The 26409-nt window shown below is 49.4% G+C and overlaps 1 protein-coding gene across 4 annotated transcripts in view; it reads right to left on the reverse strand.

Moving 5' to 3' along the window:
- GABRA3 (gamma-aminobutyric acid type A receptor subunit alpha3) overlaps positions 1-26409 on the reverse strand; it is a 90564-nt gene that overhangs the window by 20047 nt on the left and 44108 nt on the right. For all 4 annotated transcript variants that reach the window (XM_040572485.1, XM_040572486.1, XM_040572484.1 and 1 more), the window contains exons 4-6: positions 14586-14653; positions 10383-10603; positions 781-863 (exon numbers count right to left, since the gene is read on the reverse strand). In XM_040572485.1, the coding sequence (XP_040428419.1) occupies positions 781-863; positions 10383-10603; positions 14586-14653 (372 nt within the window). The remainder of the gene's footprint in view (positions 1-780; positions 864-10382; positions 10604-14585; positions 14654-26409) is intronic.

Consider the following 26409-nt stretch of genomic DNA (forward strand, 5'->3'; position numbering starts at 1 on the left):
GCAGCTTTTTGGTGCAAACAGTGATTTAATCCTACTCCAACCTAAGAGAGGTGAACTCACATGCTACACAAATGGGTGCTTTAGAAATATTCATAGTAACATTAATCAAGGGCAGCTTTCTGAGCTGCTTGTGTCAAAACTCCCATCATTTAAAGGGCAAATCAGTAAAAAATGCCCAGAAGAATCCCAAAGGGTGTTCCAGCAGGAATATGCACATTAGTCTCTTTTCCTCACCAAGAAAGTAATTAGATATAGAGTAATCTGCCTTCCTGAAAGTCTTGTAATAATCCCAAAGTTTAGGCCTGAGGTATGAGATTTTATATCCCTCCTCATAAGGCCAATTAACATTAATAATTCATCCTTCTCTAAGGCTTGCTAATTTACTGGCCTTAGTTATGTCTTGTGGCAATGAGTTCTACATTTAATAGGAGCTGCCTAAGAAATTACTTCTTTTTAGAAGTTTTAAACAATCCAGCTTCATGGATGCATTTTGTCAGAAGACAGAGGGACAGATGCACATGATAAACATGATTTCTTCTGGTGTCAATCAAATTCTTCCACTTTCCACAGATTTAACCACAGATTTGCTCCCTGCTCATTTCTGATGATGGCAGGAATTGCGTTTGAGATACCAGAAACAAATTTTTAGTCATGTTACCATTAGCAACTATGCTACAATTAATAACACCATTAATAAAATCATGGAAGACACTGGCCACGCAAAGGACTGTTCTTTAGCTCTGAAGCTACCACCTTACAGAGGCTGATCAAAGTACTTACAGCTCCCAAATTTCAGTGGGCAAGCATGCACATCCATTGGGAAGTCCTCCAGGTGCATGGGGCACTCGGCATGAATCGTTAGCCTACAAGACAAAACAAAGGGAATGATCAGAAACACACAGCTGCAGAGGCTCCCACCTGGCCCTTCTGCCATGACATCTTTACACCGCATCCATCAAAGGCCTCAACGTGGTCCCTAACTCCTGGGTCTTCAGGCAGAAGGCCATCAGCTGTGGAGAGAGCAGAAGGCATGCAGATCTGGCCGCCTTTCCCATTTTTTGAACTCAGCACTACTGACTGGGTTCATCTTTATCCACTCAGTGCAATCAGAAAATCTGCCAAAGCCCAGGACTTGCGTTTGCTTCTGCGCTGTGCAGAGAGCTCATTAACACCAGGTGCCAGGGGACACCTCATGGATGGTGCTGGAAAGCAGAAGGAAGGGCTTCCAGGGACACCTAACATGGACATCTCTTCCTGATGGGCTGGGAGGAGCCAAGGGCTGGCAGATTATTCACCGAAGCCAAAGAATTAAGGGGCATGCTGAGCAAAGTGAGAGCCATGAGGTTGCAGGTGGCACTGCAGGGCACAAGGCCGCAGTGCGTGTGGGGCACCACAGCCCACCTCCAGTGGTGGTGGCACTGCAGAGGACGCACACGGGAAGATGTAGAAGTGCCCGTCCCGGGGCTGCTGGCAGGAGTGCTGGACTGCTTTTGTGCTCTACACGTCCACCAAATCCCAGCGGGATGCCTTGTCACTAAGTGGTTTCATCAGGGAGGCGCAAGCATAATCACAGCATGCTGCAGAACATGGGGCCAGGCATGAAAGGATCTGTTATAAAAGGCTCTAAAAAAGGAAGCTCTGAGCTCTTCTTCTTCCTCCTTGAAGTACCGAAAAGCCTGCGGACTAGGAGGGAGAGCCAGAACAGATGGCTTCCCTGGAGACTTCTAATATGATCTCCTCTGGAGGAACAGTTTTGTCAAAATGGACCCACTTCTGATGGCTCAGAAAAATAACAAGGAACAAATAATCTGTGATGGGAGCAAGGGGTGGGTGTAAAGGGCAAGTGCACAGACTGAAGGCTGAAGGTGGCTTGTGGAAAACACAGGTCAAGAGGCACAGTGGAAACCTTCTATCAAGACATTTTCCTTTAGCTGGAAAATGGCCTTTTAACCAATGGGAAATGTTCAGGTCAGTTATTCTCCATAGGAAATATTAAGGCTTTGTCAAATGCAAGACAAACCTCAAAAATAATAGAGGGTTCAGATTTTCTTAGGAAAAAAAAAAAAAAGACAAAAGAGAAAAAAAAAAAGAGAAAAAAGGTTAAAAAAGGGATTTTGTTTTCATGGGAGCAAGCCTTAAATAATTCTAGGGAAAAAAAAGAAAAAAAAAGGACTTTTTTAAAGTTATCATCAAAGAATCCTGCTGGATGACAGCAAACACTTCCCAAATCACTACAAGCACCTCTGTGAGGAAACATAAGAGTGCCAGCGTGGCTTGGAGACGGTGGGGCCTCCGGAGAGGATGGAGGCAGTGGTGATGGTGGCCGCAGGCGGCAGATGGTGCTGCGGCAGGCAGGACGCGAGCTCTGTGCCAGGGAGGGCAGCAGCAGCAAATTCCTGCAGAGCTGCTCCGCGTCAGCTGCTGTATCCTGGAAACTCCCCTCCAGCGATGAAGTTTGCTCTGCCACCGTGAGGGAACGAACCTTGTGATTTTGGAGCCACATCCAGTATCATCGGTTTCTTTTTGAGGATCTGCAAAAGCTGGCACCCCCACCCAGGCAGAGGCGTTAAATCAAGAAGCAGAAGAGCAGAGCTGGAAGCTGACATAAACTTGATGGGGTAGGGCTGGGTGGACAAAACCCTCCTGTGTGACCAGAAGCCCCCACAGCAGGGGTTTCAAACCCTGCAAATCCGGCCTTTGGGGAGGTCCGTGAGGTGAGGCATGCCGCCCTTTGCAGTGGGGATGCAATGCTGCAGAGCAGGCCACACCACGGGGAAGCCTGTGCCTAATTCCTGCATGATATGGCAAAGGGAACAGGTGAGGAAAGTGGTTTCCTGCAGGCCTTCTGCATCCATCCCCACCACGTTTCAGTGATACCTCCCTGCTTGTTAGTGCAACAGCAGCAAATGTTTTTTTCTGATGTTTTCCAGAGCCAGGTACAACTGCCCCATCTCCACCGGGCACATCCACCCAGGGGCAACTATAAAAACAGCAACTCCCACAGGCAGGACGGCTCAGTTCTGGTAAGCAGATCTCAGCAGGATGTGGCCCCATACACCCCGTGTGGACTGTTAAGGTCACGTTTGCTGTTGGGTCACAAGGGCTCTCAGCGCAGCCGTGACTGATACGATGTCTGTACTCTGGCCATGTTTGTCAGAAGGGGTTTAATGTGTCTGCGCAGGCAGACTCCACATCTAGTAGAGGAGGCCAGGATGGGCTTATGGGGAAGTACAAAACCCAGGCATGTTCTGAGCAAGTCACTCCTTGCTGTTCTCTCCCAGCAGCTGGTGGCTTACAGCTACCATGCTTCTGAGGCTGCACTTAGGCTTTTGAATGCATAAGAGACCGAGGACCTTACCTTGTCTGTGAATCCTTTCTGAACCCACGCAGGGGCTGGTGACCACCATGTCCTGAGGTTCTACTAAAAGAACTGATAATGACTTTCCTGCTTTCATTTTGTCTGTCCCCAGCTTGGTTTCCTCAGCCTACCCAAGAACTACAGTGTGGACAACATTACTTCCTTGAAAGCAAATCACTTCCTCTGACCTGCTGATCTCATTTTCACCTCTGGACTGAACATACATGCCCTTACATGACAGAAAAGCAGGACTGAGCTTTAGGACGTCAGCCAAGACTTACTAATTTCAACAATCCTATGAGCACATTGCTGCAATGATTTTCTGCTGGGGACCACGTGCCACCACCAACTGCTCTTTCACCTTGATGTTTCTTTTTTATAATCTGGAGGAAGATTAAGATTTCAAGAAGCAGGTATAAAAACCTGGTAGCAAGGCATAAGTTAAACAGTCTCCTCTTTCTGTTCTCTTTCTTGAGTGATGCTTTCTTTTTCCAGCTTGGAATTTACGTGGGGAGCTTTGTTGTTTGTAAGCATGTCAAGCATATCCTCACTGATTTTACCACTCAATTATTTCTGTTTCCTCTCCAACTGCAGTGGACTTTTTGCTTCTAGTATTTGTCACTGTCACTTGCATAAAGGTAATGTTGATGCCTCTGCATGCAAAATTTAGCATTCCACCTGTTTCCCTCAGGAGGCCACACAAGACTCTTCCATTTAACCTTCCTGTTGCTTCCTTGGCTTCACTAACTGCTTTATCATTTCAAAAAGCTCTTAGCTGAGTGTTCACAAAGTCAGCTTTTCCAAAAGACTTCTCCTAGTCAGTCAGCTTTCCTTCTGATGTATCCTGAACTCCCAAAAAACAGAATGGCCTTTTTCATCCACTGTTCTGGCTGCAAATTTTGGCTGTGATTAACAGCTACTAGGGATAAAGCTGAACATGGACAGCTCAAGGGACCGCAGATTGTGGGTCTGGTGGCTGAGTGCCATTTAGAGCAGCCAGAAAGAGCCTCGGAGGGGGCCAGGACAGCAGCAGAGACCAGCTAGGCACAAGCTGGCCTTGGCCATACCCAACTACCCACTCCAGGCCATGGCCAACAAGAGCAACTGTCATCAAGAGAAGGAGACAACTTTATAACAATGCCAGATGACTCCGTGGCTGTGTGGGAAAGCAGCAGTCACAATTTAAATCTGAAGCGTGTCTTATTAGCTGAGCCAGTAAGCAACAGCAAAACACAATAAATATATCAACAAACTACTGAAAAAAGCAACCTAATCCACCACCTCCTCCACCCTCAACTGAAGAAGCTGGGTCTTTTTTTATTTATTTTTTTTAAGTATCCTAAAATTAAATAAAAGCAAAATGCCATATCATCCCAGTAAGATGAGTGTGGTTCAGCAATTTCAACCAGCCTGAAGTCAGCACATTCACGGATAACACGTGAAGGCAGTCAGCTTCCTTGCTGAAAAGAAACGGAGCATAGGCATTCCCCCTCGCAGCTCTTCTCCTTGGCCTGAAACCTCTTTGTCTTTGCCCCGTGTGTGCTGGCCCCGAGACGCTCTGACCCACGCACTATTGCTCCCCTTTGCCCCCCACATCCCTCAGCTATCCTTCACTCCCCTTCACCACGCTCTCCTCTCCTGCAGCCTCTCTTGCACACACTCATCGTTCAGAGCACTAATTAGCAGCAGCAGCATTAGGTGAGCTGTGGCACCAATCACCGCTGAGGAAGTGCCCGTATTCCTCTTTCACCCCCCAGCTCTCCCTACAGCCTCCTGTTGCTAGAAGAGGGCTCCTCAGCACCATATGCTTTGCCTAATGAAATGTCAAAATGTCAGACTAAGAGGAATGTACCTCGCTTCCCAGACAATTACCGCTGCCTCTGCGGCGTTTGTGCAAGAGAGCCTGTTGCAGAAATTCTCATCTTTGCCCCGACCCTGTACAACAGAGCTTGTGGCCAGATAGCCGCAGAGGTTTGCTTCATTGCCCTGGTGTCCTGTTCAGGTCTGGACATCTGAGCCCTGAAATGCCATTACAAAGCCTCAACAGCATGTGAAAAATAGCCAAACTGCCAGCAAACACATCGTCCAGCTGTTGTATCCTTTGGCTTGTCCGTCCCAGTCACTAACACCAACTTCTGCAGACCTGTCTTGGGATCAAACCACCAACTCCTCGTGCTTTCCCTCTGCTTTGCTGCCATGGCAGCACCAAAAGTAGAACATCCAGTGGAGAAGCCATGTTTTTCCCTCTTTAAAGTCACGGGGAGCCCTTTGAACTGCTCAACACAATGGCAAGAAGCGTGAATCAGGCTAAACGTACCTCTCCCAGGGCTGGCGGTACAACAAACCTCTTCAGCTGCGTTCTCATGGTTACCGGCAGCTTAGCAGAGCCTTTGATGTGTCATTAGAGCCCCCCCGCTACCTGCCTCTGCCTCGTGCTGCAGGATGAGGGAGAGCCTCGGTCCAATTTCTGGGACGCAAAATGCAATAATCCCTCGGTGTACGTGTGCTCCAAAAACATGACAGCACCCCGCACAGCGGAGCCAACTTTGTTTATGCCGGGGAGATTGCTTGAGTTTTGTCCTGATTTCTCCTCCACGAGGTTTGTTAACAACCACAGTCAGGATGAATAGGTAGTGTTTGTGGTTTGGGCTGTGTGCAAATCTAGGTTAGGTTTAATTGCTGGGGTTTGAGTTTGAAAGCCAAGTTTTTTCTAGGATCCTTGTGCTGGATCTGAAAACGCAGAATTCACTTTGCAGCCATCCCCCGGAGATTTCAGCCCATGATGGCAGAAATGCAGGGAGATAAGGCGATCCCTGAAGATTTCTCCCTCCTGGGATAGCTTCCTTAAGAAAGTGTGCCCACATAAAACCAAACCTGGAAAATAGGTCGTTTCTGCCTTTGGATCCACTCAGGAAACTGTATGGAAGGGAAAAGCTTCAAACTGACTCATAACATCTCACCTCGTCTATTCAGGGGCTTGTGTGCTCAGCAGTGTAGCTTGGTCTGCTTGGGTCCCTTTATGCCGTTGTCTACACCAAGCACAAGGTAGGATGAAGCCAAATAGCTGCCACTCTACTATGCAGAGGAGCTAGTTCTGGGATGCCTGAGCTGCTCCTCTTGCAGAAGGGAGAAATATGGTTGCACCTCCACTGCACAGGAGGGTTTTGCAAGATGCAGCCTCCAGTTATCACAAATTACCCAGGGGTTAAAACAAAAAACAGATAGTAGAACAACCCAAAGCTTTTGCGGTGAGAGATTTTGTGAGACTGTGATTTCAAACAACAGCCTGAGAACCACAACCCCTTGAGCACACTGCAGCAGGTATGGGGCTTGCTATCTGGGGCTCAACCACCCTGTTGGGGCTCCACGTGCCCTGGGTGCCTTTGTGCCCAGCTTTCCCTAATGCTCTGCCTCCACCTCACCCAGGGCTGCACTTGTCCTTTCCAGCTGCTTGTGAGCTGCAGCTGAGAACTTTACATTGTCTTCAGCAATACAGGTGCTTGAGGCAAAGTCTTTGGGCATGCAGTTGAATGTGTCAGCCTGGCAGTTAAAGAAAACATCCTCTGAGTGCATAACTTGAGCACATATTGTCTGGGAAACACTCTGACAATAACCACAAAGCCTGAGCATGCCACTCTGACAGTGCCTGTGAAAAGCAGAAGAGCTCTTTAAAGCCTGGATTCACAAAGTTGAATCCCATCGGCACAGCATCAAGCTTTTGCTATTTTCATGTTTCAAGGCCAGGAAGAACCAGAATATTATCGATGTGCCCCACACAATTTGAGCCAGAGATTACATCCAGAGATTGCTGCAGCAGCTGAGTTTTTGTCTGTACCTTATGTAAATCCACGTGCAATCCCTGGTTTGTTGTGCTCAGCTCTGACACCAGAGCTTTGAGGCCTTAACTGGGCTTTTGTGAGCTACTCAGATCTTGTAGGAACTCCAAAAACAAGACAGCAGAGGCAGGGCTACATGACAAAGCTGTGTTCCCTGCACTCTCTAAGGCAGCCAGAGCAGCAGGGAAGAGGCAGAAGGATCAGTAATCCTGTCTGTTGCTCAGCAGCCAGAAGGAAGGGAAGAGAGAAATACAATTTTGTGCTGCGGTCACAAAGGCCATCCTGTCACCCAGGCGCCAAGGCCTGAGTCAGGGATCAGATGTTTGCACCATGATGCCTAAGGGATCTGTGAGGGGGCTGTGCTGTGACTAAGGGAAATCTCTGGACGCCCAGCTACAGCTGGTGTGCGGCTCCTCGAAGCTCAGGCCAGTGATAAAGAGGCTCTCTCCAGGAGCCATAAATATTGTCACACCGGTGTAATTTTGCTGGATGCATGTGTCAGAGTTGCTGTTCCACCAAAGCAACTTCATCTATAAATGTAAGCCTTGACTAAGAGAAGTGGGCTTTCACGGCAGGATAAATAGCAAGAGACATGCCTCTAATTGCACATCAGCAGAGCTGATCCCTCAAGGATATTGGCTGGTACAAGGTAAAGGAGGAAGATACGTCTCAGGAGTCAAACCGCATGGCAATGCACCAGCCTCAACTGCGCCTGCAAGGAACTGCATGGGACAGGCAGCACACAGCCCTGCCAATCCTGGGGAAAGCTGGCAGAGGTCAAAACTCACTCTCTAGTCAGCAGCACGGTGTGGGACTTTGGGACTTGCACTTGGCTGGGTGGCAGCTGTGTGTGGCTGAGACTGCCTTCCTGCTCCTGCTCCCTCCTTTCAGAAGGGCACATGTGTGTGCACCTTGGAGCTAGGCTGGGATGAAGGAAGCGCAACATAAAACAAGTCTTCTTCCAGCCCTTTCCTGGGGGGAGGTTTCAAAGCACCTAAAGAAGGAGGGCAATACCATCACTATCATTTTACAGAGGAACTGAGGTGCAAATGCCTATGAGTACCTAGAAGCCCGTGGCAGAGCCAGGTCTGGTCTCTGAGCCTCAGCCTGATGCACAGCCCTGGGCTGTGCAACCTGTGCCCTTACGTCGTCTTCTTTCTAAGCTCCCACCCGAAAGACCCTGTGTGGCCCTGAGTGAACTTTTTCTTCAGCAGCAGGGAGAAGAACAATCATCAGTTGTGCCGTGACAGACATCCTGTCCTGCATGTATCAAACAGCAAACCAAAAAATGATATAAAACCTGCTTCATCCCTAAGACAGTCTCCTGTGCAGAGCTGTGCTTTCCAGATGCCTTTCTGGCCAGCTCTGACCACATCTCCAGTATCAGGCTGGTCCAACAATGCTCAGGGCTGCACTGGAATAATTTCCCACATGCTATTGGGAAAGTTTGCAAGTGACAAGCTCTGCTGGACAAGCAGAAAGTCCATGTGCACTATGGCTCCTGGTACTGAGCAACACAATGTGACAGATATCCAGTCCTCACCTTTGGGTATCTCTGAGTGGGCTCTTCACCTCTTGCAAAGACTTGGAAGTACATTTAAGGGGGGCATGAGCAGACACAAAGGTAGGTCCCTTTGTGGTCTCCTTCATCCCCCCTCCTTCCCTGGGAGATGGCTAAACTGAAGGATGTGTTGAATTTATTTAAAACCCCCTGTGACTCCACTTCCTTCCAGAAGCTCATTCCCAAGAGCCTCGTGATGCTGTCACCCTGGCACCTGCCCAGCCCTAAACGAAAGAGCAAATTCAATACTTTCCCAGTCACACAAAACTTGCTGAAGGTGATGGTTATTTGCTGAATAAAGAACAAGCAAAATGGTATAAAAGCCCTGAAATTGGGTCCTTTTTTTGCTGCCTTACGCCAGTAGCTCCTGTAATGCTTTGCAGTCAGACAGGGATACAAACTGGGGGAGTGTTAGTCATCTGACATGCAGGTCAGACAGCCAGAAGCAGAACTGAGCCCTTAAGTCAAATTGGGCTTCTCCCTTCATTTACCCCATCTGCCTCAGTAACGTGAGATCACTGATGTTCAGAGACCTCCACCCCCAGGGCACTGGCACGATTAGCTCATATTTGAGAAGTGCTGCACAAGAGCAGAGCATTGTTTATCAATGTAGGCTGTAAAACTTGCTGACACTGTGTAGATTCACAGCCAGCTCAGCTATGAAGAGATGAAATCCCGTCTGGTCCTCGAACAGCAGAGGTGAAAGTGCAGCATCTCGGCACACAGAATCCACAATGAAGCGTGTTATTAGTTTGGGTTGGCTTGAAGATGGAGGCACAGAAAATAATTTTTGAAAACAAGGATTTACACCTTCCCATAAACAACTCAGCACCATTCTTCTGCATCTCTGAGTATCTTGCTGTTTCATTTATAGGTCCATTTACCTTGGAAAGCAGGTTAGTACATCAACCCCAGGTGGCAAACTTTAGTTACATGGGTGAATAGCTTCCAAGCATACAGGAACAACTCAGTAATTCCTGAATTAATGTACAATTAACCCAAAGTTATTTCTCCATGTTCTCCACCTGTTGCAGTTTAGTGACAAGTGTATGTACCAGGGCTGTTATTGAGAAATCCATGATGCCCCAGGCATGGCTCCCCAACAGCAACCTGTGACTGGAAGGAAGGCCCCAGCTGCTGGAGCTGACGGTGAGGTTGCACAGCGTGCAGCACTGCCTGGAGAGCCCTTCCTAAGCACTCACACTGCAGGGTTACCCCCTGTTTGGGGCTTCTACCGGAGCCCAGTTTTTAAAAAGCTGGTGATTATTATTATTTTTTTTTTCCTAATGAAGATCATTGATTACACAGATTGGGATTTTTCATTTGATGAAGTGGGGAAAAAAACCACTTTGTTCTCACAAGCAAGCTTGGGCTTGTTAGATCTTTCACAGGGTTCTGGAGTAATATGCTAACAAATTCAGAGCTGCTCTCAAGCTGTTGGAGAATGCCAAATTCTCCCATCCCAAAGTTTTTCTGCCGTTACCAAAAACCTGACTTCATATCCCATCAGAGATCAGGAACAAACATTACTTTGGCGGCAAAGAAATTGCATAAACTACAGATCCATACCTGCCTTCATGGGACTGTCATGTGTAGGGGGACCTGGAAGGCCATGGCACGAGCTTACCTCATGGTGTACAGGAGGGTGCCGTTGTCCACCAGGCGCAGCAGCTTGTTGGGTGTTGTCATGTTGTGGGCGACAGATTTTTTCCCGTTGTGGAAGAAGGTGTCAGGGGTCCAGATCTTACTGGCCAGCAGGTTGTTCAGGGGGAGTATCTTCATGGGACCATCGAACTTCAGCCTCTCGTCTCTCCAGGACTGCCGGAAAAACACATCAATGGTGTATTCCTTTGTGGAGAAAGGAGAGAAAAATAAGTCTCGTTTTACTTAACTCCTCATTGAAGTGCTTCAAGAAATGGCGAACATCTTCGATCATCGAGCAGGTTCTGTTTGGGCAGCCCTCGGCTGATACGAAGCCTGATGCAACAAGAAGGAGGCAAAACTGTGAAGGATCACAGGCGCTTGCTGTGTTTTGGGAAGTGACTTACATGCGGTGCCAAAACCTGCATCTCAGTGTTTGTGACAGACTGCAGACAAGCTGCAATTCAGCCTGCAGTGGAAATTGGTTAGTCCTGGGGAAGCACTGCTGCACCTTTATCCAGACGTCACAGGAGAGGGGAGCATTGTGTGCTGCTATGTGGGAGTTTGAACAGGCAAAAATGAAGTTCCATGATGTGCAATTGGCAAGGATGCCTGTAATTCTACTCCTACTCCTAAAACAAACATACAAATAAAGTTTCAGGACATCATTTTAATGTTCTTTTGTTCCCCAGAACATCTCCAGCAAAACATTGAATCAAGGACCACAAACTTGTCATTATACAACACTCAGTGACTTCTGTTTTCTTTCTTTCCCCTTTTTTCTCTTTTTTTTTTTTAATTTTTTTTTTCTAATGTAGAAACCCATTTCCTAGGCTTATTTCCAGCTGGGGCAATTAGAAGCTATTTCTTTGAAATCCTGCAGCTAGAGACAGCTCACAGTTTCTCAGTGTTACTGACAAAATGGATTTTTGCCATCCAAAGAGAAAGCCAGAAAAATAAACACCAAACGCACCTCAGCCTTCAGTAATAACGTAATGTTGAAGGGGGTGCTGGAGAAATATAACTTCAGCAGTTACCTCCATGCCTCAGCCCCTCTCCCAGTGGTGGGGCATTCACTTATCTGCAGCTCTTGTCCCGTGGAAACGGTGGCAAGGTGGAATCAAGTGTGCAGGGGCTGAAGGGTCGGCTTTGTCCCTGTGCTCCAAGTCCTTCTGAGAGGAGAGGGGAAAAACTGGGGAGATATTTTCAATTTGGGTGCAGAAGGACAGGAAGAGGTGCAAAGCCATACGAACCCAGAGCAGGGCACTTTCTGCAGGAGACAGGGCTCCGTGGTGACGAGCAGGTTTCATCTCACAAGGATGCTCCTCGTGGCCATTTTATTAGCAGTTATGCAAGGTAGCAGGATGCACCCCAGCAAACATCACCTCTCCGAGGTGGCACTCACGTCCCCAAGGCCAGGCTCACAGTGTCCTGAGCCTCAGCAGCCACCTGACAGAGCAGCAGAGGCACTGCAGCTCGACAGCCACCCCGAGGCAAAATTAAATTAGTCTCTGGTGCCTGGCACGTGGGGCTGCCATTGCCTCTGACCCAAGCCACTCGGCGTGCTCTCAGGGCTCACGGCCCTTGAGGGAACTGCCTGACCCCGTCAGCATGAGCTGCTCCACTGCTCACCTCTGTGGCACGCACCTTATCTCGCTAACAAAGGATCTCATTAGCTCCCAAGGCTTGTGGAGAGAGACAGGGACTTTGGAAAAGCTGTCCCAGCTGTTCTTCCCCTGCCATTGCAGTTTCATAGTCTTTATTTATGGGCTCCTGGAGGCTGCAGAACCAACTAAACTTATCATTGTGAGTGATTTCTTTCCTGCAGCTCTTCTCAGCAGCAGTTAAAAGCTGCTGCACATCAGTTTCCTATAGGTCATAGAAATTCCTACAGGTTTTGCAGCAGATGGCAGCTAAGCGAAAGCATCTCGGTAAAGAAATTCCTCCCTGCTCCCTGACCACAGAGCCACTTCTGCCCAAATGTGGAGTTTCTGGAGCCTGGCTTGGGGAAGGAAAGAGAAAAGACCCTGTTGTCCCACGGGCTCTGCCCTGTGAGGATATTCTGGCCCTTCACAGAAGGCGATTATCCTTTAGTGGTTTTAAGCTCAGTAAAAAAATAAACCCAAAGGAATGAGCCTGTGTCTTGTCCCAGGAGGTAGCTTTGGGAAAAGCCCTGATCAGGAGAAAAGCTATCTTATTCAGAACCCTCTGTTCCTACTTAAAAAAAAAAATACTTTTCTGATACATTCCCAGGTCCTGCAGGTCTTCTTTTAAGCTAAGGAAAGGTTCCTAAAGAAAAGAGAAACCACATACAGATTCTTCCCCTCTTTTTTATCCTTCTTTCCATAACAGCAACATTTCCAGGTCACCCCTTCCAAGGAACACACTTAGTTCTAGGCCGTGCTCTCCTCCACCTTCTAGAAGTGACTGAAAACACGAGGACTGAGTCCTTCTCCTGAGTCCACCCATCAAAGCTTAAAGCTCCCGGGATTTATCAATTTTTATTTCCTGGACACTAAGACAAAACTGCAAGAGCTCAGTACTGCAGATTCAGGCACATGTCAGGTCCCATCAGGCTCTTTCCTAACCAAACTGAGACTAGAAGGCCCTTGGAGCATCTCAGGGAGAAGGCGCTCATGTCCTCCTCCGTGCTGCACGGCAGCTTTACTTGCCTCTGCTCCATCATCATCATCATCACAGCCTCTGCCTGCATCAGGACGCACAGGAGCAGCTCTCCATCGAGGTGAGGAAGGGCTGTGGGAGGGACGGGAGCCAGATCAGCAGGCAGATGCCAGCAGTGAGGGAGGGACTTCCCCACGCCAAGACGAAAGGAACCACCGCAGAGGAGCAGGCTCTCCCCACGCTTCCCTAGGAGATGGGGTTTCTCTCTCACACATCCGAGTGCATTTAACACCGGAATGGCACGCTAAAACACATTCGCTATGCATTTGCAAAATACACGGAACTAAAGCATGCAAGGGGGAAATAATTTATTATTCTTTAACTGTCTTCCTAATTTTAAATTCATTTTGTCAAATCACATTGCAGAGAATACCTTCCTCATTCCAATACCTCATATTTCTTCTTCACAGTTCATTATACACGCTCCCTTAATCAAATATGCTCCACCTTGGAAGTAATTATCAGATCGTCCCCAAGGGCTGAGATTGCTGAATATATTATGGGTCTCCGCTGCAGTAGGAAAGCAAGCGAGATAGAGAGAGAACTCAGATGAGATTAATACTCTCGGCTACACTGACATTAACTTCTCACCCTGGAAGGAGTGCTCTTTCCAAAGCCATTTGAGACTGTGTGGTGGGGCTAGCACCGCAACGAGATTTAATCCTCCACTAGCTCCTCCACTTCCTAGCACCGGACAGTTGGTGAGGGAAGCCCCAGGTTCACAACCTTGTGGGCACAGAAAATGAAACCCTCCCGGCTTCCGAGGGGCTGCAAGAGCTGCAGGACATTGCTTCTACTTGCCCCAGCTGGTGAGAGCACTGTCTGCGCCTCCTCCTGCGGTGGGCTCCCCCCGAGCCCAGTGCTGCCCACCGCCCACCCGGGCCGTCCCAGCACCAAGTCCCTCTGGGACCAGCGTGCAGAAGGGGCTCAGCACCAAGCCTGTGACCGTCCTTGTGGGCCAGCCCCGAAAGGTTGGACAGCCACCAACAGCCAGCTCCTCCCTGAGCGGCCGGGCGCGTGTGGAGTAAGAGCTGCAAGAAACACTGTGGAGAAAGCTCACTATTAATTATGCTCCACAGTCCTGTTTTAATTAGAAGACAAACCGTTGTGGGAATACAAGCCTAGATTCAGACCTCAGGCCTTTTCATTAATAATTTTTCCCGAACATGTCAAAATACTGCAATCAATTCGCTCTTTTTGTTTTTTCTCTTTTGCCTCCTTTCTGGTTCAAGCACTAAGGACCATTTCTTGGTGGAACCTGTTCTCTCCTGGCATTGCCACCAAAACAAGCCAGGTTCTGTCATCCTCCCTTCTTCACAGGGAGCGCCTTCCTTCCTTCACACACCGTCAGGCTGAAGAAAGCTGTGCTTACAGGAGACAAAAAGACCCTGGCGGTGCTCTTCAGTAGCGCAACGACATCAACTCTTCAAGTTTGCATTTGCCATTATCATCCTCTGATGGGACAAACCATCCACGCCCTGCGAGGCAACCAGCCAGCAGCACTTACCATGTCTGTGTCCGAGACGGGGCCAAAACTCGTCACGTAAATGTCTGTCTTGACTTCAGTTACACTGTCTGGAATGAAAAAAAAAAGGGGGGGGGGAGTAATTTTAAAAGCAATTAGAGAACAGAATTCATTTATCCAGGAAAGGTTTTGACATGATGCACTTTCATGGCAAATGCCACCCCGGCAAAGCCCTTGGTGAGCTGGCATCGCACTTTCTGCTGTACCCTGAACAAGGGCTGATTTTATCACTTGTAATTGGGCAAATTCATTTCTGAGCAGCTCTGCTCTTTTTCACTTTTACACCAAGGATGAGTATGTCCCACGCAGCCAGACGACGTGTATTTGCAAAATGCATACAGCTATGCAATACATAACGTGGTGCAGATCCACACATTTTCAGTGTAGAGGTAAGCCCTGATGTTCTGAAACTCCTTTTAATCTGCAATCCCTTTGTGTCTCCCAGCCTGATAAATAGCCTAGCAATGTTCTACCGGTTTTAGGAAACCCTGTTTTTGTTACAGCTCCAGGCTTATCTGTACATAAAAAGAATCAATATTCTGATTGCCTTTTACTCCCATCGCGCTTGTTTTCCTGATGAGCAGCTGCTCTTGCAAAGCTGCTGCTCCCGTGCATCACACGAACACCCACATGCCGACACGCACTGCCCCCGTGGGTGCTGACCTCCAGACACTGCCCAGCAAGAGCCCCAAGTCCCAGTTCCTGCCCAGAGCACTAAAACTCAAGGCAATCTTACTCATATGCCTTCAGGTAGAGACAGACCAAAGTGCTGCCCAGAACACGGCCAAAACATCACACACAGCTCTCGTTCTGGCTTCCTTCATTACAATCTCGGTGTTTTTCCCAGAGAAAATCTCTCTGTTTGCAGGGAAATCAAGGCACAGAGAGTGGGTCATTTTCCAGATTCACAGCTCTGCGCCCTCTGCCCACCAGGTTATGCTGAAAAATGACGAATGAGATGAGCTTAGCACTATGTTACCATAAATCCCCATTGCTTTAGGGATAGATCGTGCAATTGTGCTCCTTTTGTATGGCATTAGCTGGCTTGGAGCTGCTTTCTGAATAATCAAACTAGAGCCACGAGTAAGAGCTCACGTTTTATCTGTAGTATCCCACTCTGGCCACTGCAGCAGTTCACAGGTAGCCTGGATAGCCCATTGCTCAACTCAGTTATGGAAATCCTTCCATCCCCTGACAGTTATTTTGTGGTATTACGAAGCTTAGTCTTATGCTTCAAAGTTTTGTATCCAAAAATAAGATAATGCATTCTGGCAGAGTTTTCTCCTTAATGGCTAAAATATACATATACATGTCCTTAGTTATTATGGCTGGAAAGCATCTGATGCAGCCTGCGGCTGATATTGCTGTGCTATATAAGTAACCCTTGATCTTGTCTTGATGTGATAAAAAGAAGGTTAAAGAGAAATATGTATGTGGTACACTTTCTGAAACACTCAGAAACCAACGAGACAGCATCCTGAGCAAAACGAGCTACTTCTGTGAGACTTCAACACTCAGGGTATTCTCTCCATCTCCAACCAAGCAAGTCCCCAAATGAGAAGAAAACTCTAGTGAAGCAAGGCTCTTTAACACATGCAGCGAGAAAACTAATTATATTTTAGAGAAAACAATCTCTCTCCTCTCCCCTCCTCCCTTCCTAGCATTCAGCCTGTCCACAATAAATGATTTGTAGTCATGGGTCTCAGAGCAGACCCACGGCTGCCCATGCAGCCAAGGGGAACTGAGCTGGGCAGAGGGGTGAAAGGACCCCCACTCTATGAAGGGACCCTCGGGATCCAAGCTCTGGGGAAGGGATTTGGGAAGCAACAAAGAGGTGAAAAGGCAGGAGTAGTTTGGGGCACCTTTACATACGATCATGATGTCTGTACCGTACTGTAACCTGGCTGTCACAGAGCCCACGGACCCTTTCCCACCCCATCAATCTGGCAAACCCTATCCAAGATGATGACATTTATTAAGATCTTGTATTAAAAAACCCATGTCCTGGGACTGACAAACAGACAGACTGCTCACCCAGACTATCTCACAGATGTTCTCCTGCCCAGCAGGATGAAAGAGAGAGGTCTGAGCAACATGGGAGTGCTCCAGGTGCCCAGCGAAGGAGCCATAGCCAGAGGAACACCTTGTCACCCACCCTGTAGAATAAATTCCATTCTAACTTCTCCCTTCCTCATCCAGGCAGCACGGGCTTGCTGAGGACCCCTATTTCCAGGCCACACAGCCTTGCTGCCTTGGGGCAGGTCATTTGAACCTGGCGGCGGCCCCACATGGCTGCAGTGCGGCTCCAGCACTGGGACAAGCCAGGGTGGCTCGATTATCGATCTGCTCCAGCACTTGGGAAAATTGGGCTGCCTGCACACTTTGTGGCAAAATCCGCACAGAATTTCCCCATTAATATGTGCTCCTAAAGCAGGGCAGGGACTGGCCAGGATCCAGAGGGATTTCTGAAATTAAATCGTCCCTGAGCAAGCAGGGATTTCAACAGAGCAGGGAAATCCTGAGATCAGTAAAACACCAGCAGAACAGAGCAGCTCAGAGCTCCCCTTCCTGCTTGGTGCTGCAACCCGGGAGCTCCCACACTGCTCTGAGCACCTCAGCCCATGATGGTGGCACCTTCTGCTGCAGTGATGGGGAGCTGCTCAGCCAGCCTCCCCTCCTTGCCCTCATGTGTTCTCCCCTCGGTTTGAACAGAGGGAAACCTCACTTATTTTGCAGCAGCAGAGAGAAGAGCATCACCTGCCTCAGTTCAGGGACACCCTAATCCCCAGCCTGGCTGCTTTTTCTGATTCCCACCAAAGATGTGATAACTAAGGGCTGTGCTGTAGTTAGGTGCTTTCCCCAGGCCTGTTGCAGAACATTAAGTGGTGTTTTTCCTTTCCTAGCACTGCCGTTCCTTACCGCTTGAAGTTTTTTATATGCATGGTGAATTGAGCCTTCAAGTCCACTGGGAGGCAGGTGGAGGCTGCCAGCCCTATTTTATAGCTGGGGAAACAAAAAAAAAAAAAAAAAGGAGAGGATTGGCTCAGGTGGGAAGCTGGAGCAGAGCACAGACCAGAACCCCGGGGGCTGCACCACTGCCCAGCACAGGGCTCGCCCTGCCTCTTGGCACTCGCACCCTCAAGCCCGATGGCCAGGCCCCACGATGGCCCTGCTGCTGCCACCAGGGGACTGGGAATGAAAGAAAACGCCTTGAAGCAGATATGAAACCAGAACGAGGGATTTTCAGGTTCAGTATTTGAACATTGGCAGAGTTTAGATAGCGAGTGGCGTATCCTGCTCCCAAGCCATTTGTTCAAGGCTGGTTCCCTCGTCTGTGCTTTTGCCCACTTGTAGGCTCAGCTTACTCCCAAACCTCAGCACACTTGGGTTTCCAAAAGCGTGCGAGCAGGAGCAAGGTTCTGTAGGTCCCTTGGAGCTGCCCCTTCGCTAACAGGGCACAAAGCCTGGTCCCTGCCTGCCAAGCACCGCGCTTTGCTCCTGCCGCAGAAATCCCGCACTGCCAGACAGATCTGCAATGCAAATGTAAAACAAAAGCTGCAACATCCCTTCCCACAGTGTTACCATGGCATTCCCTACACCTGCCTGCTCCTTAAAAGCTGCTCCTCTCCTTCTCCAGGAATTTTCTACGCCGCATCTAGCTGCTTATGCAGGCAATAAATATCCTTATTAGCACTGCACAGAGGGCTGGACTCTGCCACCCCACGCCAGCAGGGTGGGTTGCCTCCCTTTCATGTGCAGGCTGCTGCCGGGGCGCTTCGGGGTTCCCATTTCACAGCACACACTCCCCCCCATCCCCTGCTGCTGCCCAGAGTCCCCATCCCCTCCTGCTGGCGCTGGCTCCCTGCAGTCCTCTGCAAATGGTGAGGCAGACACCCCCCTTCCTGCAATCCCCCTTTTAAGTGCTCATGACTCCCTAGGGCTGTGAGGAGATCGTTATTATTTACAAAATGACTGAGTGCTATTTTTACTCTCTTCTTGGAAGCAGCGGCAGAGCTGGAATACAAATCACGCCGCCTCTCCCAGCCCGGCTGTCGATTGCAGGGCTGCCTCGACAAGTGATTACAGGAGGCAGGGGGGCACGGGGCGGGGGGAGACCGAGAAAGCTCTTATTAAACATCCCGCTGCACTCATCAAGCGCTGTTTATTTAAGATTCTGGGCCGGAATATAATCGACTCGGTCGGTTGTGTTTCAGCTCTTGAGGTTTGCGGATGTGCCGAACGCGGTCATGTTTTCCCAGCCGGGGCTTCCCAGAGGCTGTGCCGCAGGCTTGCAGGAGCGCTGGAGGTTCCCTGCTGCTGCGTGCTGCTGAAACAGGGGCAAAGCAAAGCTGCTGCGGCTCTGTGCCGGGGATTCCTGGCTGCGGCGCTGACGTAGGGGAGGCTCCCAGCCCTGTCTCGCAGCCGAGCTGGGTGAGCGAGGGGACGGGGATCTCCACGGGGCTGCCGAGGCTGCGGACCTGGCTGTGGCCCTGTTTCTGAGCATGATGGCACGGATGGGGCTAGAGAGGAGGATGGTGCTGCCCCTGCTCTGCAGCACCCAGGGGTATGAACCCTAAATCTGCTCCAGAGCAGTTCCTGGATGCAGATGTTTCTGCACCAGGCTCCTACGAACTGCCGCAGACTGAAAAGCATAGCGACAAGCTGGCAATGCCCCTTAATTCTCTCCTAGGCTGCATTTATCCTCAGCTCAAGACTTTCTCAGCTTGATGAGGTCCCTTATTCAGTGATCCTCCTCCAAGTGTCTGTGCAGCGTCCCCTCAAACACACAAAATCCTCCAGGAAGGACTCCCACCAGCCTGTGGCAAGGGCAGCATCACCATGCAGAGAGAGGGGATGCAGCACAGCTGTCCCACATCAGGTAACCCAGAGTGAGCATGTGGGACAGGATGGGGCATCAGAGCCACCACAACATCCCCAGGAAGGGAAACACAGAAGAGGAGTTCGTACAACCAGCCCCCACCACCTGCCTTCCCCCAGGCACTTGCCACGCTAGCTAATTTTTGCAGCTGCATGCAAGTTTTTTGGGTGTCTCAGTCTTCATTTTCTCAGTCTCCCACTGTAGGGATTTAATTTCCTTTCAGTTTTAGCCTCAGCCCAGGGCAGGTCCCAGGGGGCTCCCTCCCACTGCCTGCAGAGCACAGCAGACACCAGCGCTGGCCAGAGCCAGCAATGGGTCACAGAGGGACATGGGGGGGACGGGGCAGGTTTAGCATCTCTTAGAAGAACATCACAAGAGACGTTCAATAGATTTGAGCCGTCTGAAATCAGCAAGGTGCTCAGTAGCACAGCACACAGCGTGCACAGCCCATGCAGAACAGCAGCCATCACAGCCAAGAGTGTCACCAGCAGGGCTGGCAGCTGGCCCGTCCTTTGCCGACCAGACAGAGCTAACAGCAGCGTCAAGTTTAATTCCCTGAGCTACCTAAAACACCATCCAACCTGCAGGAAATCTCACCTGGGTGGAAGAGACAACATCAAGAGACAACAAAGACCCTGTTGACTCCATGTTGTCTATGGAGGGAGGGTAATCCTGAAGGTAGGTGAGGCCACCCAGACCTGACACCCTCTGGTGGCATCTGCCTCTCTCTAGTGAGCAGGGAAGGAGATGAGGGTGAGCAGGGTCCTGCTGGTCAAGGCTGGCCTTAGCCTCATGCTCCCACCTGCAAAGAGCAAGTAGACATGGGGTTAAAGGTAACGGGATGCTCATCCACTGCAGAGTGGGTCAGCCAAGGACCAAGCATGGGGAAATTCGTACCCTGAAGAATAAACCACAGAGCAAGGAAAGAAACAATATAAATGTCTGAAACAAATGCCTTATCTCAGCAAAAGCAGGGGTGAGTAAGAGCCTGCAGGGGATTGCCAATGAGACCTTTGGATCAGATCCGTATCTAGCTCTGCCTATATGTCATGAACTATTTATTTAATGCGGTTTTGCTCAGCTATTTGCTTGTTTTCAGAAGTGGTCTCCCCGTCTCACAAAGCTGAGACAACTCAGCCTGCGTAACAGATCTGACCCCCCTCTGTTATGCTCCCAGGGACTTCTGAAGCCTTGTGATCAAAAAGGCACCACAATTGTAGAGAAAACAAGGCTATTGCTGCTCTCCTTGAAAACATCAGGCCTGTCCCTCCATCCTGGGGTGCCGAGGCATCTTCTCACAGGGATGGCTTATCACCCACAGCTGCTGCTCAAATCCCCCGGGACCACCAGCAGTTACTGCACAGCCCCTTGCAAAGATGCTGCTCCCTGAGCTGCGGTGACTAATTGTGCCTGGGTGTGATGGCAACTGCATGTCCTCCAGCCGGGCTCGAGACAAACCACTGCATCTGTGAGCACAGATCTGCACGTGGTGCCACTGCCAGCAGTGCTCTCCCCTTTCTACCCCCCAGCTTAGATATTTCAGCACAAAAGGGGCAAGAAGTTAAGAAGAATTTCAGGGAATCTCTCAAGAGACAGACAACAATGAAGCCACTCACACACCGTGAGAGACCAGCACGGCCTGCAATTACAAGCATTCAGTTTTTCAGGCCAGATGAAGTGAAACAATGCCTGTCACATCCCTCAAGGAGCCAGCCTGCTGCCCTGGCTCTCATGCTTAGCAGGGCCAGAGGAGAGCGGATGCAACGAAGAGATTTATGTCCTGTCACACACAGCACACGGTGTATGCAGCTTTGTGACCCAGCTGCACCTAGTGTCCTCTGCAGGAGCTAGACATGGACCAAGAAGTGACCCAGTCACCCCCTGAGCATGGCTTGTCTGGGATTAATGACACCGCCGTGCCTAGGTGGTTGTCTCATTCCCTGCAACTCCTGCTGCCTCCTGGGGCACGAGCTCCTCAGGTTATGTGGGGAGGATCAGCTCAGTCTTTGGGACAGAAATCACCAAGTGGTCTCCAAATGCTCGTGGCTCTGAGCTCTCTCTATACCTGTGCAATGTTGGCTGCAGAGTTTGGAGAGGCTCCAACAGCCTGTCCAAAGAGACAGAGGCTCCAACCAGCCTAGGAGCGATGCAGCTCTACCAGCAGTGGGACCAAGAAACCCTGCTTGCCTGCAGATCAGCTTCTCCTGCCTGTTTTTTCCTGATGCCTAACACCAGTTGATCTCATCCAGCAACCCTCTCTCTACTTTAGATCTTTTCCCACTCACCTGCATAATTTCACAAATCTTGCAGGGACTTAAAATCTTTGATGTCTACTTTTCAGTCAGCCTTTGTTCAGATCAGGAAACCAGCTCAAGAGCTTTTAGAATACAAAAGGCAGAAAGAAAGACATAAGCCTTGCCCCATTAGGAGCCCAGGAGAAAAAAAAAAATCTACCACAAGACTCAACAAAACCATGCTTACAGCTCAGGTAATTTAATTTAGCTTTCCCTCATTGCTCCATGCAGACATGCACATATTCTTATTACTGCGTTAAGTGAGTGACATTAAATACACATCCAGAGGCTAAAAGCAGTATGTGGTGCAAGCTATTGATAAAACAAAGTCCAGGCAGAGGAGACGAGAGAGTCAGAAGCAGCAACTGCGTGAGGATGTGCAGTCATGGAGGCTTCACACACACCCCTCGTTCTCACACATCCAGACTACAAACAGAGACTACAAATTAGTTGAGCTATTTTTGCTACAGACAGAAATGAAAAAAAAAAATGAACAAAGCTACTGTAGTTACTATTTTAAGGACTTAGGACACCCTCAGATGCTGTAAAGACAGAGGAAGAATACGTATGTGCGAGCGTGCTTTGAGAGCTACAGCTCTTTGAGACCCTGTGGTAATGGAGGAGATGCTACGTAAACATGTTTGTTATATATTATAAATATGACGAGAGGATGTGTGAATATAAATTAGCATACATAATTAAGCACACTCAGTATTGATGTCTGCCCATGACGGCAAAGCCAGAGGCGCCTGGGGAAGGCAACCCCCGTGCAGACACGGCTCAGGTTCCTCCATCAGGGAGCGTGCAGACCAGCCCTGGCACGTTATCACACACTCCCTTCCCAACTCAGTCACAGTAAGTCTTTCTTTAACACAAACTATCACCTCTGAAGTCCCAACAGGCCACTCACATGCTTGAATAGGAGCTGCAAAAGCTACAGATCATTGCCAGCAAAATCCTTTGCTTTGTAAAGCAATTACAGAGCTCTGTAATTCATCAGAGCTCAAGGCAGATCTCCGGGAGAAAAGATAACACTAGGGTGCAATACAGAACTGCTATTTCTAACCTGATAATCATTGATACACAGAAAACAACTGGAAAGACTGAAACACTGGAAAACAAGCGGGGAAATGCAAGAAAAATCAGAGAGACTTGCTGCATTACATTAATTTTATGTCATTGCGGAGTCAGGAAGAATAAACAAGCCCACTAGAGCATGTGGATTGCAGGCTGAGCCCTGAGCTCCAACCTCATCAGCGCCAACCTGCACTGAGAGCGCAGTGCAGCTCTGCTGTGCCTCAGTTTCCCTGTCTCTCAGCCTCAGAGCTGCCTTCCCATGCCTCTGGCTGTATTGTGTCCCGGACTGCTCTGAAGGCTGAGGACTGCCAGGCTGCATGATGGACAGTCACATGCAAAAAGAAGTTAAAAAAAAAAATAAATAAATAAAGGCAGCTCCTGGGGCTTGCTGTACAGCTGAGAGCAAAAGTCCATTTAATTCTCAAGCCTGTCCCCTGAGGCCAATGCCAGGTAGTGAGATGAAGATACAAGAAAACCCTAGCAGGAAGCAACACAGTAATTTGCACACTGGTTCCCTTATCTCGCCCGCTAGCTCCTGCCTGGCGTGTCCATCAGCAGGAGAACTTTATCGGCTCCTGCAGCGGCGTGCCTCTGGTGACACCACTGGCATCCATCACCACCCCCAGGGCAATGGCAGACAGCGCGCTCCTGTCTGTGCGCGCCCCGATGCTTTCTGTGCCATTTGGAAAGCTGGGCTGTGCACGCAGCCAAGGCTTCCACCGAGCTGTCTCCCCGCCGTGATGCATGGGTCACTTGGCTGCATGGTCACTGCTCATTTAGTTTGCAGCAATGCCGATATGCAGTGCAAACAATCTCTAATTCGCACTGCTTTGCGCTGCTCAGTAGAGCTTTTTCCATGATGCTGGAGCCCAGTCCACTGCCTCCCAGTGCTGCCCATGCCAGGAGCTGTGAGGTGCTCCACAGCAGGCTCATTTGTGTGCTTGGGCTGCTGCTTCATCCCCACATGAAGAAAACCTTCTTGGAGTAAGTTCCATGATGACTCAATCTTTCACTCCACAGCAGTTTTCAGCTAATAGCATTGTTTGTCCCACGGACAGGGAGGCTTTTCATTTACCACTTACACAGGGCAATAAATAGCAAGTTCTCTGTCCTATCCACTACATGAATTACGACATGCTGCGCCGTACTCTGACACTCCCATCAGAGACGAGCAGAGGGCAGATACCTCCAGATGTGATTTTTAATTTCCTTTGCTGGGGGGAATGTTTTCTTGTTTCATCGACATGCACTCAAAGCGTTCCAGTTCCCATGGCAACTCCCTGCTTCCATTTAGATGTCATCTTTCATCCCATCCCTTCGGAATTAGACATCTCCTAGCAGAAGTTTTGAAGAAATGTCTCTCAAATATATATTTATTAGAGACAGAGCGTACAAGTGTGCTTTACTGACACGTTTCTTAGGCGATTCACAGCCTACAGAGAAGCTGTCTCCAGAATATGCTGGCTGCCAAGCTGCCTTTTCTCAGCCTCTGTCTTCAGCCAGAACTCTCCCTTTTTTTCTGTCACATAAATATTAGTTAGAAGCTACTGTTTTGCCTTTTTTTCCTCCTCTCCCTCAATTCCTTGTTCCCTTTGCTCCCCCCGCCCAGGCTCAGCCTAGCTCCCTGCTGGGGCGCCTGCCCAGTTCCACGCACACTGGAGGTACCTGCAGGGCCTCTGGGGTATCCCTGTCCCGCTGCGGTAGGGATAGGAGAGGGGAGAGGAGCTGGTGGCAGTGCCGCTGCCTGGGTACCTCCCTTGTGTCATGTTGAACCTCTCCCACCAGATCAGAGAGAGGCAGTGCCAGCCCCGGCTGGAAGCCATGCTAGCACTCCCTAATAGAGCTGTAACATCGCGGCTTCAAATTGCCTTCCTTCAGGAGACAAATCCAAGCAAGCTAATTGCTGGGAGCCGAGCGGATCCGGAGACTGATGGAGCTAATCCCAGGCATGTTTAAATGCAAAGGCCCAGGGAGTCTCACTCAAACCCTGCGTGATCACTAAAGCTTGCTGCTCTGCCTGATTCTCAGGTGCAGCCTGCACGGAGATGCATGGAAAGCACAGAATAAGGCAGAGAACTGGGAGCAACAGCTTCAAGGTCAAGACGTTGGCCCTCGATGAAGCTGTGCACAAGCCAAAGAGCACCAAAGCTGCACCTCCTGTTCACCCCATCGCAGACACCACGCAGATAAACAGCCCTGTCGTCCCTCTGAGAAGTTTCTACATTTTCTTAGCCCCGCTTCCAAAAGGGACACACAGGCCCAGGGTACACTTCTTGCTGACTCCAGACTTCATGTTAATTGTACCATGCCACCAGCCATTAATCAAACGCGTTCCACTGGCGTTTTTATTGGAAATCAATTTAATAAAGTAGGTGGGAGTCCACATGCTTCCATAACACCGGATAAATATTCATGGGGGCTTGTGCTGCTTTAGCTAAATGAGTTTTTTTTAATTTAACTTGTGCAATTTCCTTGTTCCTTACTATACAGCTTGGCTTGCCCTTGGTCAGGACGCTCAGGAATAAAGCGAGGTGGGACACGGCCCTGCGCTGGCTCGCTCTCAAGCACACCAAGGAAAAATCCCTTGCTCTCTGGCCAATACCTTTTGGCAAGGATGCTGTCATCTGTAATTGGAAATATGAGTCTGCTGGGCTCACTGCAACCCCAGCACCACAGCAGAATTCAGATGTCCACCTGGAGTTCAAACCTCACTTTCAGCCCCTAAGAGCGCGTGGCCACCATTGCAACCTCCGTATGTGCACCATCTGATTTCTGCGTTTCCCTCCCTGTTTAAGCACCTCGTGTGCTCCAAAAGCAAATAAATGGACACCATGGGAAATTCTCTTTGCTCATGCTTATTGAAGGAGGTTAAGGAGCCTCTAGCAACCAAAATATCTAACAGACCAGTGAAAGGACCGAAATACACCCACACAAAGCTTCGAGATGCATGGGACGTGAGTCCCAGGAGAAGAGCTGAGCACCAGGCTCACCCTCACGGAGAGGATCTCCCTTCTGCAGCCTCTGAGGGGAACATCAGCCCTCGAGTGGGCCCTTGCTGCCTGCAGAGCCGGGACAGCAGCAGTGACCAAGGCTCCTCTCTGCAGTTCTCCTCCTCAAAGGCAGCTATTAGTGTCCAGACGGAAGAAAGTAAAGTCTGACACGTTGATCAAATTTAGTAGAAAGGCAGGATTCAGACAGCCCTTATCAGCAAGAGATTTTACAGCATCTAACAGCTTCATTGTTAACTGGAGCAGCGAGGAGCTGCGGCTTCCAAAAAGCGGCAATGCAGGGCAATTCAAGCGCTGCCAGGACTCCTGTCATGTTATCCTAGCGATACCCTTCTCTTGAAAGGCAGTGCTTTAGAAATCAAATGCATCATCATTTTGCCTTTGTTATTAACACAAACTGACTTGTTTTCATCGTTACAGCCTCAACCTAATTCCCTGCGCACACGTTCCCTACAGCAGCTCAGATCTCTGGACAGGATTTGCTTTCCCTGGGCTTTAATGACATGAAGATTATGACTAGCCCCAGAGATGTGCACAGAAAGCCTAGG

Source organism: Cygnus olor, chromosome 13 (assembly GCF_009769625.2).
Source record: "Cygnus olor isolate bCygOlo1 chromosome 13, bCygOlo1.pri.v2, whole genome shotgun sequence".
Lineage (NCBI taxonomy): Eukaryota > Metazoa > Chordata > Aves > Anseriformes > Anatidae > Cygnus > Cygnus olor.